The 15,530-nt window shown below is 40.8% G+C and overlaps 1 protein-coding gene across 1 annotated transcript in view; it reads left to right on the forward strand.

The window, feature by feature from the left end:
- The first annotated feature begins 1,047 nt into the window (after positions 1–1,047).
- The window catches only part of LOC128656551 (actin-3-like), a 301,926-nt gene continuing 287,443 nt past the window's right edge, over positions 1,048–15,530 (forward strand). The window contains exon 1 of the mRNA XM_053710518.1: positions 1,048–1,215. Within this exon, the coding sequence (XP_053566493.1) occupies positions 1,054–1,215 (162 nt within the window). The 5' untranslated portion in view covers positions 1,048–1,053. The remainder of the gene's footprint in view (positions 1,216–15,530) is intronic.

Consider the following 15,530-nt stretch of genomic DNA (forward strand, 5'->3'; position numbering starts at 1 on the left):
TTTTTCACACAGGACCAACAGAATAATTTGATAGAGGTGAGCAATAAAGGGAAAAAACGTCGTTCATCTACTCCTGACATGAAGTCTTCTAGCCGATACAAAAACTGGAATAATTTCTATGAAGATTTAGAATTCTCAGTTACTGACAGCATTTTCTCTCCAAATGATTCAAGGCTACAAGAGCAAACCTTTTATCCTGACGTGGTAAAGGAACTAAAGGAAATTTATGCTATTGAAGATAAGATTTCTGAAGAAAATCAGAAAATAAAGGAGTTCCGTGATTTAGAACACCTTGAAATTTCACAAGAACAGGAAGCCGTCTTTAACACAAGCAAAGAAAAACTCTCATTTCTGACCCAGCTTCAGCGGGAGAGACATGAAGTTGACAAATTAGAGCAAAGTTTATTTGAGGAGGAGTCAAAAAAGCATAAATATTTGAGAGAGAAAACTGAAGTGGCCAGAATTAAAAAATACTGTGCACTTTTTATGAAGGAAAAGCTGACTACAGATGTGTGCACACTTTTTCTAGACACAGGGTCCAATGCTAATGTGCAGTTAAAAGAAGCAAACCTCTCATTAAAAATGCATTCGGGAATAACTGAGAAAGATGATTCTGGGGCACCTGGCTTTGCTACACCTCAGGAAGAACGTGTGCACGGTCAGTCACAGGATAAAAGGATTGTTGAGGGCAGTGAAATGACTGGAGCACAGCCACAAAGTTCTGTACTGTGTAACTTTTTAAAACCTAGTTGCCCTGTTGGTTGCTCTTCAAAAGCAGAAAATATTTTTGTTAATGAGAGTCCTTCGTCAAGCTTTGGAATAGTCCCTACTATTAAAGCACATATATTAACGCACAAAGAGTGTATTGACTTTTCGAAACCTGCTGATACAGTTGTCAAGAAAAGTGAACCATGTCCTCCTTTGTATTCTAAAAAAGTGAGCTTTGGAAGCTGGAACAGTGAGAGTTTAAAGGACACTTATTTATGTAGCGATGAAGACATAAATACTGTGTGCATTGTGGAGAAATGTTTGCAAAAAGATGAAAAATCTTGTATGGATATCCTTTGCAATAAACCAGCTTCTGCTGTTTCTGACCTTGCGCTCTTAAATCAAGAAAATGACAAAATACTTAAAACAACAAATAGTGCAAAGGTTTCTTGTGTGCCTTATGTAAAAATATATTCAAACAGTCTCTTCCATGTCTCTGCAATGAAGGTAGGTGTTTATAAATATAAAGCCTGATATTCAAAATTTCTATTGACGCAGCTACAATTTGAATATAAAATTTTCAGTTGCAATGAACTCTGTTTGGTAAGTAGCTGATATGTTGGCTTTTTAAATTCCTCTTCCTCTATTTTGCTCCAGTGTCCTGTAATATAAAGTATATAGTGTATTAGCATAAAAGTCTAAATTGTATTATCAGGTATTTGTAGCGTGCTAACGGGTTTCACACATTTAACCATGTTTCATGTCCCTCCAAAAATATTTCTTTCATGTAATTAGCAAGAGTCCATGAGCTAGTGACGTATGGGATATACATTCCTACCAGGAGGGGCAAAGTTTCCCAAACCTTAAAATGCCTATAAATACACCCCTCACCACACCCACAAATCAGTTTTACAAACTTTGCCTCCTATGGAGGTGGTGAAGTAAGTTTGTGCTAGATTCTACGTTGATATGCGCTCCGCAGCAGGTTGGAGCCCGGTTTTCCTCTCAGCGTGCAGTGAATGTCAGAGGGATGTGAGGAGAGTATTGCCTATTTGAATGCAATGATCTCCTTCTACGGGGTCTATTTCATAGGTTCTCTGTTATCGGTCGTAGAGATTCATCTCTTACCTCCCTTTTCAGATCGACGATATACTCTTATATATATATATATATATATATATATATATATATATATATATATATATATATATATATATATATATATATATATATATATATATACCATTACCTCTGCTGATTTTCGTTTCAGTACTGGTTTGGCTTTCTACAACATGTAGATGAGTGTCCTGGGGTAAGTAAGTAAGCTTATTTTCTGTGACACTCTAAGCTATGGTTAGGCACTTTTTTATAAAGTTCTAAATATATGTGTTCAAACATTTATTTGCCTTGACTCAGGATGTTCAACATTCCTTATTTTCAGACAGTCAGTTTCATATTTGGGATAATGCATTTGAATCAATCATTTTTTCTTACCTTAAAAAATTTGACTTTTTCCCTGTGGGCTGTTAGGCTCGCGGGGGCTGAAAATGCTTAATTTTATTGCGTCATTCTTGGCGCAGACTTTTTTGGCGCAATTTTTTTTTTCTTTTTCCGGCGTCATACGTGTCGCCGGAAGTTTATTTTTAGCGGATGTTGCTGCAGCTTCAACTTTTTGGTTAGAAGCTTTAGCGCAACAAGTAACAGATCATAATTTTATAGCATTATTATTATTCTATAACATGCTAATAATTTTATTTGTGATACCATCTTTTGATATCATTAGAGTTGATGTCAGGTATATGTCTCTAGCTATTTTAGCTAGAAGAGCTTTATGGCTTAAAACTTGGAATGCTGATATGTCTTCTAAGTCTACTTTGCTATCCCTTTCTTTCCAGGGTAATAAATTATTCGGTTCTCGGTTGGATTCTATTATCTCAACTGTTACTGGAGGGAAGGGAACTTTTTTACCAAAGGATAAAAAATCTAAGGTAAATTTAGGTCTAATAATCGTTTCTCCAACATAGGTGTGTCCGGTCCACGGCGTCATCCTTACTTGTGGGATATTCTCTTCCCCAACAGGAAATGGCAAAGAGCCCAGCAAAGCTGGTCACATGATCCCTCCTAGGCTCCGCCTACCCCAGTCATTCTCTTTGCCGTTGTACAGGCAACATCTCCACGGAGATGGCTTAGAGTTTTTTAGTGTTTAACTGTAGTTTTTATTATTCAATCAAGAGTTTGTTATTTTGAAATAGTGCTGGTATGTACTATTTACTCAGAAACAGAAAAGAGATGAAGATTTCTGTTTGTATGAGGAAAATGATTTTAGCAACCGTCACTAAAATCCATGGCTGTTCCACACAGGACTGTTGAGAGCAATTAACTTCAGTTGGGGGAACAGTGAGCAGTCTCTTGCTGCTTGAGGTATGACACATTCTAACAAGACGATGTAATGCTGGAAGCTGTCATTTTCCCTATGGGATCCGGTAAGCCATGTTTATTACGATCGTAAATAAGGGCTTCAAAAAGGGCTTATTAAGACTGTGGACTTTTTCTGGGCTAAATCGATTCATTATTAACACATATTTAGCCTTGAGGAATCATTTTATCTGGGTATTTTGATATAATAATATCGGCAGGCACTGTTTTAGACACCTTATTCTTTAGGGGCTTTCCCAAAGCATAGGCAGAGCCTCATTTTCGCGCCGGTGTTGCGCACTTGTTTTTGAGAGGCATGGCATGCAGTCGCATGTGAGAGGAGCTCTGATACTTAGAAAAGACTTTCTGAAGGCGTCATTTGGTATCGTATTCCCCTTGGGGCTTGGTTGGGTCTCAGCAAAGCAGATACCAGGGACTGTAAAGGGGTTAAAGTTCAAAACGGCTCCGGTTCCGTTATTTTAAGGGTTAAAGCTTCCAAATTTGGTGTGCAATACTTTTAAGGCTTTAAGACACTGTGGTGAAAATTTGGTGAATTTTGAACAATTCCTTCATGTTTTTTCGCAATTGCAGTAATAAAGTGTGTTCAGTTTAAAATTTAAAGTGACAGTAACGGTTTTATTTTAAAACGTTTTTTGTACTTTGTTATCAAGTTTATGCCTGTTTAACATGTCTGAACTACCAGATAGACTGTGTTCTGAATGTGGGGAAGCCAGAGTTCCTTCTCATTTAAATAAATGTGATTTATGTGACAATGACAATGATGCCCAAGATGATTCCTCAAGTGAGGGGAGTAAGCATGGTACTGCATCATTCCCTCCTTCGTCTACACGAGTCTTGCCCACTCAGGAGGCCCCTAGTACATCTAGCGCGCCAATACTCCTTACTATGCAACAATTAACGGCTGTAATGGATAATTCTGTCAAAAACATTTTAGCCAAAATGAACACTTATCAGCGTAAGCGCGACTGCTCTGTTTTAGATACTGAAGAGCATGACGACGCTGATAATAATATTTCTGAAGGGCCCCTAACCCAGTCTGATGGGGCCAGGGAGGTTTTGTCTGAGGGAGAAATTACTGATTCAGGGAACATTTCTCAACAAGCTGAACCTGATGTGATTGCATTTAAATTTAAGTTGGAACATCTCCGCATTCTGCTTAAAGAGGTATTATCCACTCTGGATGATTGTGACAAGTTGGTCATCCCAGAGAAACTATGTAAAATGGACAAGTTCCTAGAGGTGCCGGGGCTCCCAGAAGCTTTTCCTATACCCAAGCGGGTGGCGGACATTGTTAATAAAGAATGGGAAAGGCCCGGTATTCCTTTCGTCCCTCCCCCCATATTTAAAAAATTGTTTCCTATGGTCGACCCCAGAAAGGACTTATGGCAGACAGTCCCTAAGGTCGAGGGAGCGGTTTCCACTTTAAACAAACGCACCACTATACCCATAGAGGATAGTTGTGCTTTCAAAGATCCTATGGATAAAAAATTAGAAGGTTTGCTTAAAAAGATGTTTGTTCAGCAGGGTTACCTTCTACAACCAATTTCATGCATTGTCCCTGTCGCTACAGCCGCATGTTTCTGGTTCGATGAGCTGATAAAGGCGGTCGATAGTGATTCTCCTCCTTTTGAGGAGATTATGGACAGAATCAATGCTCTCAAATTGGCTAATTCTTTCACCCTAGACGCCACTTTGCAATTGGCTAGGTTAGCGGCTAAGAATTCTGGGTTTGCTATTGTGGCGCGCAGAGCGCTTTGGTTGAAATCTTGGTCGGCTGATGCGTCTTCCAAGAACAAGCTACTTAACATTCCTTTCAAGGGGAAAACGCTGTTTGGCCCTGACTTGAAAGAGATTATCTCTGATATCACTGGGGGTAAGGGCCACGCCCTTCCTCAGGATCGGCCTTTCAAGGCAAAAAATAAACCTAATTTTCGTCCCTTTCGTAGAAACGGACCAGCCCAAAGTGCTACGTCCTCTAAGCAAGAGGGTAATTCTTCTCAAGCCAAGCCAGCTTGGAGACCAATGCAAGGCTGGAACAAGGGAAAGCAGGCCAAGAAACCTGCCACTGCTACCAAGACAGCATGAAATGTTGGCCCCCGATCCGGGACCGGATCTGGTGGGGGGCAGACTCTCTCTCTTCGCTCAGGCTTGGGCAAGAGATGTTCTGGATCCTTGGGCGCTAGAAATAGTCTCCTGGAATTCAAGGGACTTCCCCCAAGGGGGAGGTTCCACAGGTCTCAGTTGTCTTCAGACCACATAAAAAGACAGGCATTCTTACATTGTGTAGAAGACCTGTTAAAAATGGGAGTGATTCATCCTGTTCCATTAAGAGAACAAGGGATGGGGTTCTACTCCAATCTGTTTATAGTTCCCAAGAAAGAGGGAACGTTCAGACCAATCTTAGATCTCAAGATCTTAAACAAGTTTCTCAAGGTTCCATCGTTCAAGATGGAAACCATTCGAACAATTCTTCCTTCCATCCAGGAAGGTCAATTCATGACCACGGTGGATTTAAAGGATGCGTATCTACATATTCCTATCCACAAGGAACATCATCGGTTCCTGAGGTTCGCATTCCTGGACAAACATTACCAGTTCGTGGCGCTTCCTTTCGGATTAGCCACTGCTCCAAGGATTTTCACAAAGGTACTAGGGTCCCTTCTAGCTGTGTTAAGACCAAGGGGCATTGCTGTAGTACCTTACTTGGACGACATTCTGATTCAAGCGTCGTCCCTTCCTCAAGCAAAGGCTCACACGGACATTGTCCTGGCCTTTCTCAGATCTCACGGATGGAAAGTGAACGTGGAAAAGAGTTCTCTATCTCCGTCAACAAGGGTTCCCTTCTTGGGAACCATAATAGACTCCTTAGAAATGAGGATTTTTCTGACAGAGGCCAGAAAAACAAAACTTCTAGACTCTTGTCGGATACTTCATTCCGTTCCTCTTCCTTCCATAGCTCAGTGCATGGAAGTGATCGGGTTGATGGTAGCGGCAATGGACATAGTTCCTTTTGCACGCATTCATCTAAGACCATTACAACTGTGCATGCTCAGTCAGTGGAATGGGGACTATACAGACTTGTCTCCGAAGATACAAGTAAATCAGAGGACCAGAGACTCACTCCGTTGGTGGCTGTCCCTGGACAACCTGTCACGAGGGATGACATTCCGCAGACCAGAGTGGGTCATTGTCACGACCGACGCCAGTCTGATGGGCTGGGGCGCGGTCTGGGGATCCCTGAAAGCTCAGGGTCTTTGGTCTCGGGAAGAATCTCTTCTACCGATAAATATTCTGGAACTGAGAGCGATATTCAATGCTCTCAAGGCTTGGCCTCAGCTAGCGAGGGCCAAGTTCATACGGATTCAATCAGACAACATGACAACTGTTGCGTACATCAACCATCAGGGGGGAACAAGGAGTTCCCTGGCGATGGAAGAAGTGACCAAAATCATTCTATGGGCGGAGTTTCACTCCTGCCACCTGTCTGCTATCCACATCCCAGGAGTGGAAAATTGGGAAGCGGATTTTCTGAGTCGTCAGACATTACATCCGGGGGAGTGGGAACTCCATCCGGAAATCTTTGCCCAAGTCACTCAGCTGTGGGGCATTCCAGACATGGATCTGATGGCCTCTCGTCAGAACTTCAAAGTTCCTTGCTACGGGTCCAGATCCAGGGATCCCAAGGCGGCTCTAGTGGATGCACTAGTAGCACCTTGGACCTTCAAACTAGCTTATGTGTTCCCGCCGTTTCCTCTCATCCCCAGGCTGGTAGCCAGGATCAATCAGGAGAGGGCGTCGGTGATCTTGATAGCTCCTGCGTGGCCACGCAGGACTTGGTATGCAGATCTGGTGAATATGTCATCGGCTCCACCTTGGAAGCTACCTTTGAGACGAGACCTTCTTGTTCAGGGTCCGTTCGAACACCCGAATCTGGTTTCACTCCAGCTGACTGCTTGGAGATTGAACGCTTGATCTTATCGAAGCGAGGGTTCTCAGATCCTGTTATCGATACTCTTGTTCAGGCCAGAAAGCCTGTAACTAGAAAGATTTACCACAAAATTTGGAAAAAATATATCTGTTGGTGTGAATCTAAAGGATTCCCTTGGGACAAGGTTAAGATTCCTAGGATTCTATCCTTCCTTCAAGAAGGATTGGAAAAAGGTTTATCTGCAAGTTCCCTGAAGGGACAGATTTCTGCCTTGTCTGTGTTACTTCACAAAAAGCTGGCCGCTGTGCCAGATGTTCAAGCTTTTGTTCAGGCTCTGGTTAGAATTAAGCCTGTTTACAAACCTTTGACTCCTCCTTGGAGTCTCAATTTAGTTCTTTCAGTTCTTCAGGGGGTTCCGTTTGAACCCTTGCATTCCGTTGATATTAAGTTATTATCTTGGAAAGTTTTGTTTTTAGTTGCAATTTCTTCTGCTAGAAGAGTTTCAGAATTATCTGCTCTGCAGTGTTCTCCTCCTTATCTGGTGTTCCATGCAGATAAGGTGGTTTTACGTACTAAACCTGGTTTTCTTCCAAAAGTTGTTTCTAACAAAAACATTAACCAGGAGATTATCGTACCTTCTCTGTGTCCGAAACCGGTTTCGAAGAAGGAACGTTTGTTGCACAATTTGGATGTTGTTCGCGCTCTAAAATTCTATTTAGATGCTACAAAGGATTTTAGACAAACATCTTCCTTGTTTGTTTATTCCGGTAAAAGGAGAGGTCAAAAAGCAACTTCTACCTCTCTCTCTTTTTGGATTAAAAGCATCGTCAGATTGGCTTACGAGACTGCCGGACGGCAGCCTCCCGAAAGAATCACAGCTCATTCCACTAGGGCTGTGGCTTCCACATGGGCCTTCAAGAACGAGGCTTCTGTTGATCAGATATGTAGGGCAGCGACTTGGTCTTCACTGCACACTTTTACCAAATTTTACAAGTTTGATACTTTTGCTTCTTCTGAGGCTATTTTTGGGAGAAAGGTTTTGCAAGCCGTGGTGCCTTCCATTTAGGTGACCTGATTTGCTCCCTCCCTTCATCCGTGTCCTAAAGCTTTGGTATTGGTTCCCACAAGTAAGGATGACGCCGTGGACCGGACACACCTATGTTGGAGAAAACAGAATTTATGTTTACCTGATAAATTACTTTCTCCAACGGTGTGTCCGGTCCACGGCCCGCCCTGGTTTTTTTAATCGGGTCTGATAATTTATTTTCTTTAACTACAGTCACCACGGTACCATATGGTTTCTCCTATGCAAATATTCCTCCTTAACGTCGGTCGAATGACTGGGGTAGGCGGAGCCTAGGAGGGATCATGTGACCAGCTTTGCTGGGCTCTTTGCCATTTCCTGTTGGGGAAGAGAATATCCCACAAGTAAGGATGACGCCGTGGACCGGACACACCGTTGGAGAAAGTAATTTATCAGGTAAACATAAATTCTGTTTTTCGTTCCTTTCCTCACAACAAGGAACAAAAGCCTGATCCTTCATCCTGAGGAGCGGTATCAGTTTGGAAACCATTTCCAGTTTGGAATATATCCAAGCCTTATAGAAACCCAAAGCCAGCTCCTAAGTACCCATGAAGGTGCGGCCCTCATTCCAGCTCAGCTGGTATGGGGCAGATTAAGTTTTCTTCAAAGAAATTTGGATCAATTCCGTTTACAATCTCTGGTTTCAGAACATTGTTTCAGAAAGGTACAGAATTGGCTTCAAGTTAAGGCCTCCTGCAAAGAGATTTTTTTTCTTTCCCGTGTCCCAGTAAACCCAGCAAAGGCTCAGCATTTCTGAATTTTTTTTTTTTTCAGATCTAGAGTTGGCTGGAGTAATTATGCCAGTTCCAGTTCTGGAACAGGGGCTGGGGTTTTATTCTATCTCTTCATTGTACCAAAGAAGGTCAATTCCTTCAGACCAGTTCCGGATCTATCAATATTGAATCGTTATGTAAGGATACCAACATTCAAGATGGTAACTGTAGGACTATCCTGCCTTTTGTTTAGCAAGGGCATTATATGTCTACAATAGATTTACAGGATGCATATCTGCATATTCCGATTCATCCAGATCACTTTTAGTTTCTGAGATTCTCTTTTTAGACAAGCATTACCAGTTTTGTGGCTCTACCGTTTGGCCTAGCATCAGCTCCAAGAATTTTTTCAAAGGTTCTCGGTGCCCTTCTGTCTGTAATCAGAGAACAGGGTATTGTGGTATTTCCTTATTTTGGACGATATCTTGGTACTTGCTCAGTCTTCACATTTTCGCAGAATCTCATACGAATCGACTTGTGTTGTTTCTTCAAGATCATGGTTGGAGGATCAATTTACTAAAAAGTTCATTGATTCCTCAGACAAGGGTAACCTTTTTAGGTTTCCAGATAGATTCAGTGTCTATGGCTCTGTCTTTGTCAGACAAGAGAAGTCTAACATTGATATCAGCTTGTCAAAACCTTCAGTCACAATCATTCCCTTTGGTAGCCTTATGCATGGAAATTTTAGGTCTTAGGATTGCCGCATCGGATGCGATCTCCTTTGCTCGTTTTCACATGCGACCTCTTCAGCTCTGTATGCTGAACCAATGGTGCAGGGATTACACAAAGATATCTCAATTAATATCTTTAAACCGATTATACGACACTCTTTGACGTGGTGGACAGATCACCATCGTTTAGTTCAGGGGGCTTCTTTGTTCTTCCGACCTGGACTATAATCTCAACAGATGCAAGTCTTACAGGTTGGGGAGCTGTGTGGGGGTCTCTGACGGCACAAGGGGTTTGGGAATCTCAGGAGGTGAGATTACCGATCAATATTTTGGAACTCCGTGCAATTTTCAGAGCTCTTCAGTCTTGGCCTCTTCTGAAGAGTTGTTCATTTGTTTTCAGATAGACAATGTCACAACTGTGGCATACATCAATCATCAAGGAGGGACTCACAGTCCTCTGGCTATGAAAGAAGTATCTCAAATTTTGGTTTGGGCGGAATCCAGCTCCTGTCTAATCTCTGCGGTTCATATCCCAGGTATAGACAATTGGGAAGCGGATTATCTCAGTCGCCAAAAGTTGCATCCGGGCGAATGGTCTCTTCACCCAGAGGTATTTCTTCAGATTGTTCAATTGTGGGAACTCCCAGAAATAGATCTGATGGCTTCTCATCTAAACAAGAAACTTCCCTGGTATCTGTCCAGATCCCGGGAGCCTCGGGCTGGGGCAGTGGATGCATTATCACTTCCTTGGAAGTATCATCCTGCCTATATCTTTCCGCCTCTAGTTCTTCTTCCAAGAGTATTCTCCAAGATTCTAAGGAATGCTAGTTTGTCCTGCTGGTAGCTCCAGCATGGCCTCACAGGTTTTGGTATGCGGATCTTGTCCGGATGGCCTCTTGCCAGCTGTGGACTCTTCCGTTAAGACCAGACTTTCTGTCGCAAGGTCCTTTCTTCCATCAGGATCTCAAATCCTTAAATTTTAAGGTATGGAGTTTGAACGCTTGATTCTTGGTCAAAGAGGTTTCTCTGACTCTGTGATTAATACTATGTGACAGGCTCGTAAATCTGTATCTAGAGAGATATATTATAGAGTCTGGAAGACTTATATTTCTTAGTGTCTTTCTCATCATTTTTCTTGGCATTCTTTTTGAATACCGAGAATTTTTCAGTTTCTTCAGGATGGTTTAGATAAAGGTTTGTCCGCAAGTTCCTTGAAAGGACAAATCTCTGCTCTTTCTGTTCTTTTTCACAGAAAGATTGCTAATCTTCCTGATATTCATTGTTTTGTACAAGCTTTGGTTCGTATAAAACCTGTCATTTAGTCAATTTCTCCTCCTTGGAGTTTGAATTTGGTTCTGGGGGCTCTTCAAGCTCCTCCTTTTGAACCCATGTATTCTTTGGTCATTTAAATTACTTTCTTGGAAAGTTTTGTTTCTTTTGGCCATCTCTTCTGCCAGAAGAGTCTCTGAATTATCTGCTCTTTCTTGTGAGTCTCCTTTTCTGATTTTTCATCAGGATAAGGCGGTGCTGCAAACTACTTTTGAATTTTTTACCTAAGGTTGTGAATTCTAACAACATTAGTAGAGAAATTGTGGTTCCTTCATTATGTCCTAATCCTATGAATTCTAAGGAGAAATCATTGCATTCTTTGGATGCTGTTAGTAACTTCAACATAATACAAAGCTCTAAGTCTTTCCGAAAGACTTCTAGTCTATTTGTCATCTTTTCCGGTTCTAGAAAAGGCCAGAAAGCTTCTGCCATTTCTTTGGCATCTTGGTTGAAATCTTTATTTCATCATGCCTATGTCGAGTCGGGTAAAACTCCGCCTCGAAGGATTACAGCTCATTCTACTAGGTCAGTTTATACTTCCTGGGCGTTTAGGAATGAAGCTTCGGTTGATCAGATTTGCAAAGCAGCAACTTGGTCCTCTTTGCATACTTTTATTAAATTCTACCATTTTGATGTGTTTTCTTCTTCTGAAGCAGTTTTTGGTAGAAAAGTACTTCAGGCAGTGGTTTCAGTTTGAATCTTCTGCTTATGTTTTCATTAAACTTTATTTTGGGTGTGGATTATTTTCAGCAGGAATTGGCTGTCTTTATTTTCTCCCTCTCTCTAGTGACTCTTGCGTGGAAAGATCCACATCTTGGGTAGTCATTATCCCATACGTCACTAGCTCATAGACTCTTGCTAATTACATGAAAGAAAACATAATTTATGTAAGAACTTACCTGATAAATTCATTTCTTTCATATTAGCTAGAGTCCATGAGGCCCACCCTTTTTTTGTGGTGGTTATGATTTTTTTTTGTATAAAGCACAATTATTCCAATTCCTTATTTTTTATGCTTTCGCACTTTTTTCTTATCACCCCACTTCTTGGCTATTCGTTAAACTGATTTGTGGGTGTGGTGAGGGGTGTATTTATAGGCATTTTAAGGTTTGGGAAACTTTGCCCCTCCTGGTAGGAATGTATATCCCATACGTCACTAGCTCATGGACTCTTGCTAATATGAAAGAAATTAATTTATCAGGTAAGTTCTTACATAAATTATGTTTTTTGGGTTATAAGGGAAAAACAATGCTTATGATGGATTAACTCTGCATGAGAAATTGAAGTGTATTCTGGATTTAAATTTATTTTTAGAATAGTACAATGTAACCTTTCTTTCTCTTGTAAGATGTATCAAGTCCACGGATTCATCCTTACTTGTGAGATATTCTCCTCCCCTACAGGAAGTGGCAGAGAGAGCACCCACAGCAGAGCTGCCTATATAGCTCCCCCCTTAGCTCCACCCCCCAGTCATTCTCTCTGCCTGCTTAACTGCTAGGAAGGGCAAAGAGGATGTTAGATTTCCGTCAACATCTTCATTGTTTGTTGTTTGTTCTGGTAAGCGGAGAGGTCAGAAGGCTAGGGCTACCTCTTTCTTTTTGGCTGAAAAGCATCATCCGTTTGGCCTATGAGACTGCTGGGCAGCAGCCTCCTGAAATAATTACTGCTCATTCTACTAGAGTGGTGGCTTCCACATGGCTTTTAAAAATGAGGCTTCTGTTGAACAGATTTGTAATGCGGCGACTTGGTCTTCGCTTCATACTTTTTCAAAATTTTACAAATTTGATACTTTTTCTTCTTCGGAGGCTATTTTTGGGGGAGAGGTTCTACAAGCAGTGGTGCCTTCCGTTTAAGGTCCCTGTCTTGTCCCTCCCTTCATCCGTGTCCTAAAGCTTTGGTATTGGTATCCCACAAGTTAGGATGAATCCGTGGACTTGATACATCTTACAAGAGAAAACATAATTTATGCTTACCTGATAAATGTATTTCTCTTGTGATGTATCGAGTCCACGGCCCGCCCTGTTTATTAAGACAGATATAGATATAGATATATATATAATTATTTTTAAACTTTCAGTCACCACTGCACCCTATAGTTTCTCCTTTTTCATCCTAGCCTTCAGTTGAATGACTGGGGGGTGGAGCTAAGGGGGGAGCTATATAGGCAGCTCTGCTGTGGGTGCTCTCTTTGCCACTTCCTGTAGGGGAGGAGAATATCCCACAAGTAAAGATGGATCCGTGGACTCGATACATCACAAGAGAAATTTATCAGGTAAGCATAAATTATGTTTTTTCTTTCATGTAATTGGCAAGAGTCCATGAGCTTGTGACGTATGGGATATACAATCCTACCAGGAGGGGCAAAGTTTCCCAAACCTCAAAATGCCTATAAATACACCCCTCACCACACCCACAATTCAGTTTTACAAACTTTGCCTCCTATGGAGGTGGTGAAGTAAGTTTGTGCTAAGATTTCTACGTTGACATGCGCTTCTCAGCATTTTGAAGCCCGATTCCTCTAAGTACAGCGAATATCAGAGGGACGTGGAGAGTATCACCTATTGCATGCAATGATTTTCCTAACGGGGGTCTTTTTCATAGGTTCTCTGTTATCGGTCGTAGAGATTCATCTCCTACCTCCCCTTTTCAGATCGACGATATACTCTTATACCATTACCTCTACTGATAACTTTCAGTACTGGTCTGGCTATCTGCTATATGTGGATGGGTGTCTTTTGGTAAGTATGTTTTTATTTCTTAAGACACCTCAGCTATGGTTTGGCACTTAATGCATTTATATAAAGTTCTAAATATATGTATTGTACTTATATTTGCCATGAGTCGGGTTCATGCATTTCCTTTTGCAGACTGTCAGTTTCATATTTGGGAAAAGTTAATATTAAGAAATATTTTTCTTACCTGGGGTTTAGTCTTTTTTTCAATTGACTACTTTGTTTCAAATTGCGGGCTGACTTAGGCTCGCGGGTGCGCCAAATGCTAGACTTTATTGCGTCATTCTTGGCTCGAGAATTTTTTGCCGCGAAAGGCACGTCCGTTGACGCACGTTTGTCATTTCCGGCGTCTTAATTGACGCAGAGGTTTCACACAGGATTGCGTCAGTGACAAGAGTCATTTCCGGACATGGTTGGCGCCAAAAAAATTTCAGTTACATTGTGCGTAATACTTGGCGCCAAATTTTTTTCATTATTTATTGCCCCATTGCTTTTGCCTCTTGCCTTTTTCTATGTCAGAGGGCTATGCTATTTGCATTTTTTCCCATTCCTGAAACTGTCATAAGGAAATTGATCATTTTGCTTTATATGTTTTTTCTTTTACATTTTGCAAGATGTCTCAATCTGATCCTGCCTCAGAAGTATCTGTTGGAACTTTGCTGCATGACATTGGTTCTTCCAAAGCTAAGTGCATTTGTTGTAAAATTGTTGATTATATCTCCTAATGTCATTTGTATTAGTTGTCATGATAAACTTTTACATGCAGATAGTGTGTCCATCAGTAAAAGTACATTGCCGGTTGCAGTTCCTTCAACTTCTAATGTACATGATATACCTATGAATTTTAAAGAATTTGTTACTGATTCTATTCAGAAGGCTTTGTCTGCATTTCCACCTTCTAACAAGCATAAGAGGTCTTTTAAAACTTCTCATAAAGTTGATGAAATTTCAAATGACGGATAACATAATGAATTATCCACCTCTGATGAGGATCTATCTGATTCAGAATATTCTTCCTCATATATTGACACTGACAAATCTACTTATTTATTTAAAATGGAGTATATGCGTTCTTTGTTAAAAGAAGTGTTAATTACTTTGGATATTGAGGAAGCTAGTCCTCTTGATATTAAATGCTGTTTTTAAACCTCCTGTGGTTACTCCAGAGGTTTTAACTATTCCTGATATGATTTCTAAGGAATGAAATAAGCCGGGTACTCCTTTTAATCCTTCTGCAAGGTTTAAAAAATTGTATCCTTTACCAGCAATTTCAATAGAGTTTTGCGAAAAGATCCCCAAAGTTGATGGGGCTATTTCTACTCTTGCTAAACGAATCACTATTCCTATGGAAGATAGTACTTCCTTTAAAGATCCTTTAGATAGGAAGCTTGAATCTTATCTAAGGAAAGCCTATTTATATTCAGGTCATCTTTTAGGCCTGCAATTTCTTTGGCTGATTTTATAGCTGCTTCAACTTTTTGGTTGGAGAATTTAGCACAAGAAGAATTGGATTCTGACTTGTATAGCATTGTTCGTTTACTACAACATGCTAATCATTTTATTTGTGATGCCATTTTTGATATCAAAATTGATGTTAGATCCATGTCTTTAGCTATTTTAGCTAGAAGAGCTTTGTGGCTTAAATCTTGGAATGCTGATTTGACATCTAAGTCTAGATTATTATCTTTCTTTCCAAGGTAATAATTTATTTGGTTCGCAGTTGGATTCTGTTATTTCAACTGTTACTGGGGGGAAGGGAGTTTTTTTGCCTCAGGATAAAAAACCTAAGGGTAAATCTAAGGCTTCTAATCCTTTTCGTTCCTTTCGTCAAAATAAGGAACAAAAACCTAATCCTTCCCCCAAGGAATC

The sequence above is a fragment of the Bombina bombina genome, chromosome 4, assembly GCF_027579735.1.
Source record: "Bombina bombina isolate aBomBom1 chromosome 4, aBomBom1.pri, whole genome shotgun sequence".
NCBI classification, from domain to species: domain Eukaryota; kingdom Metazoa; phylum Chordata; class Amphibia; order Anura; family Bombinatoridae; genus Bombina; species Bombina bombina.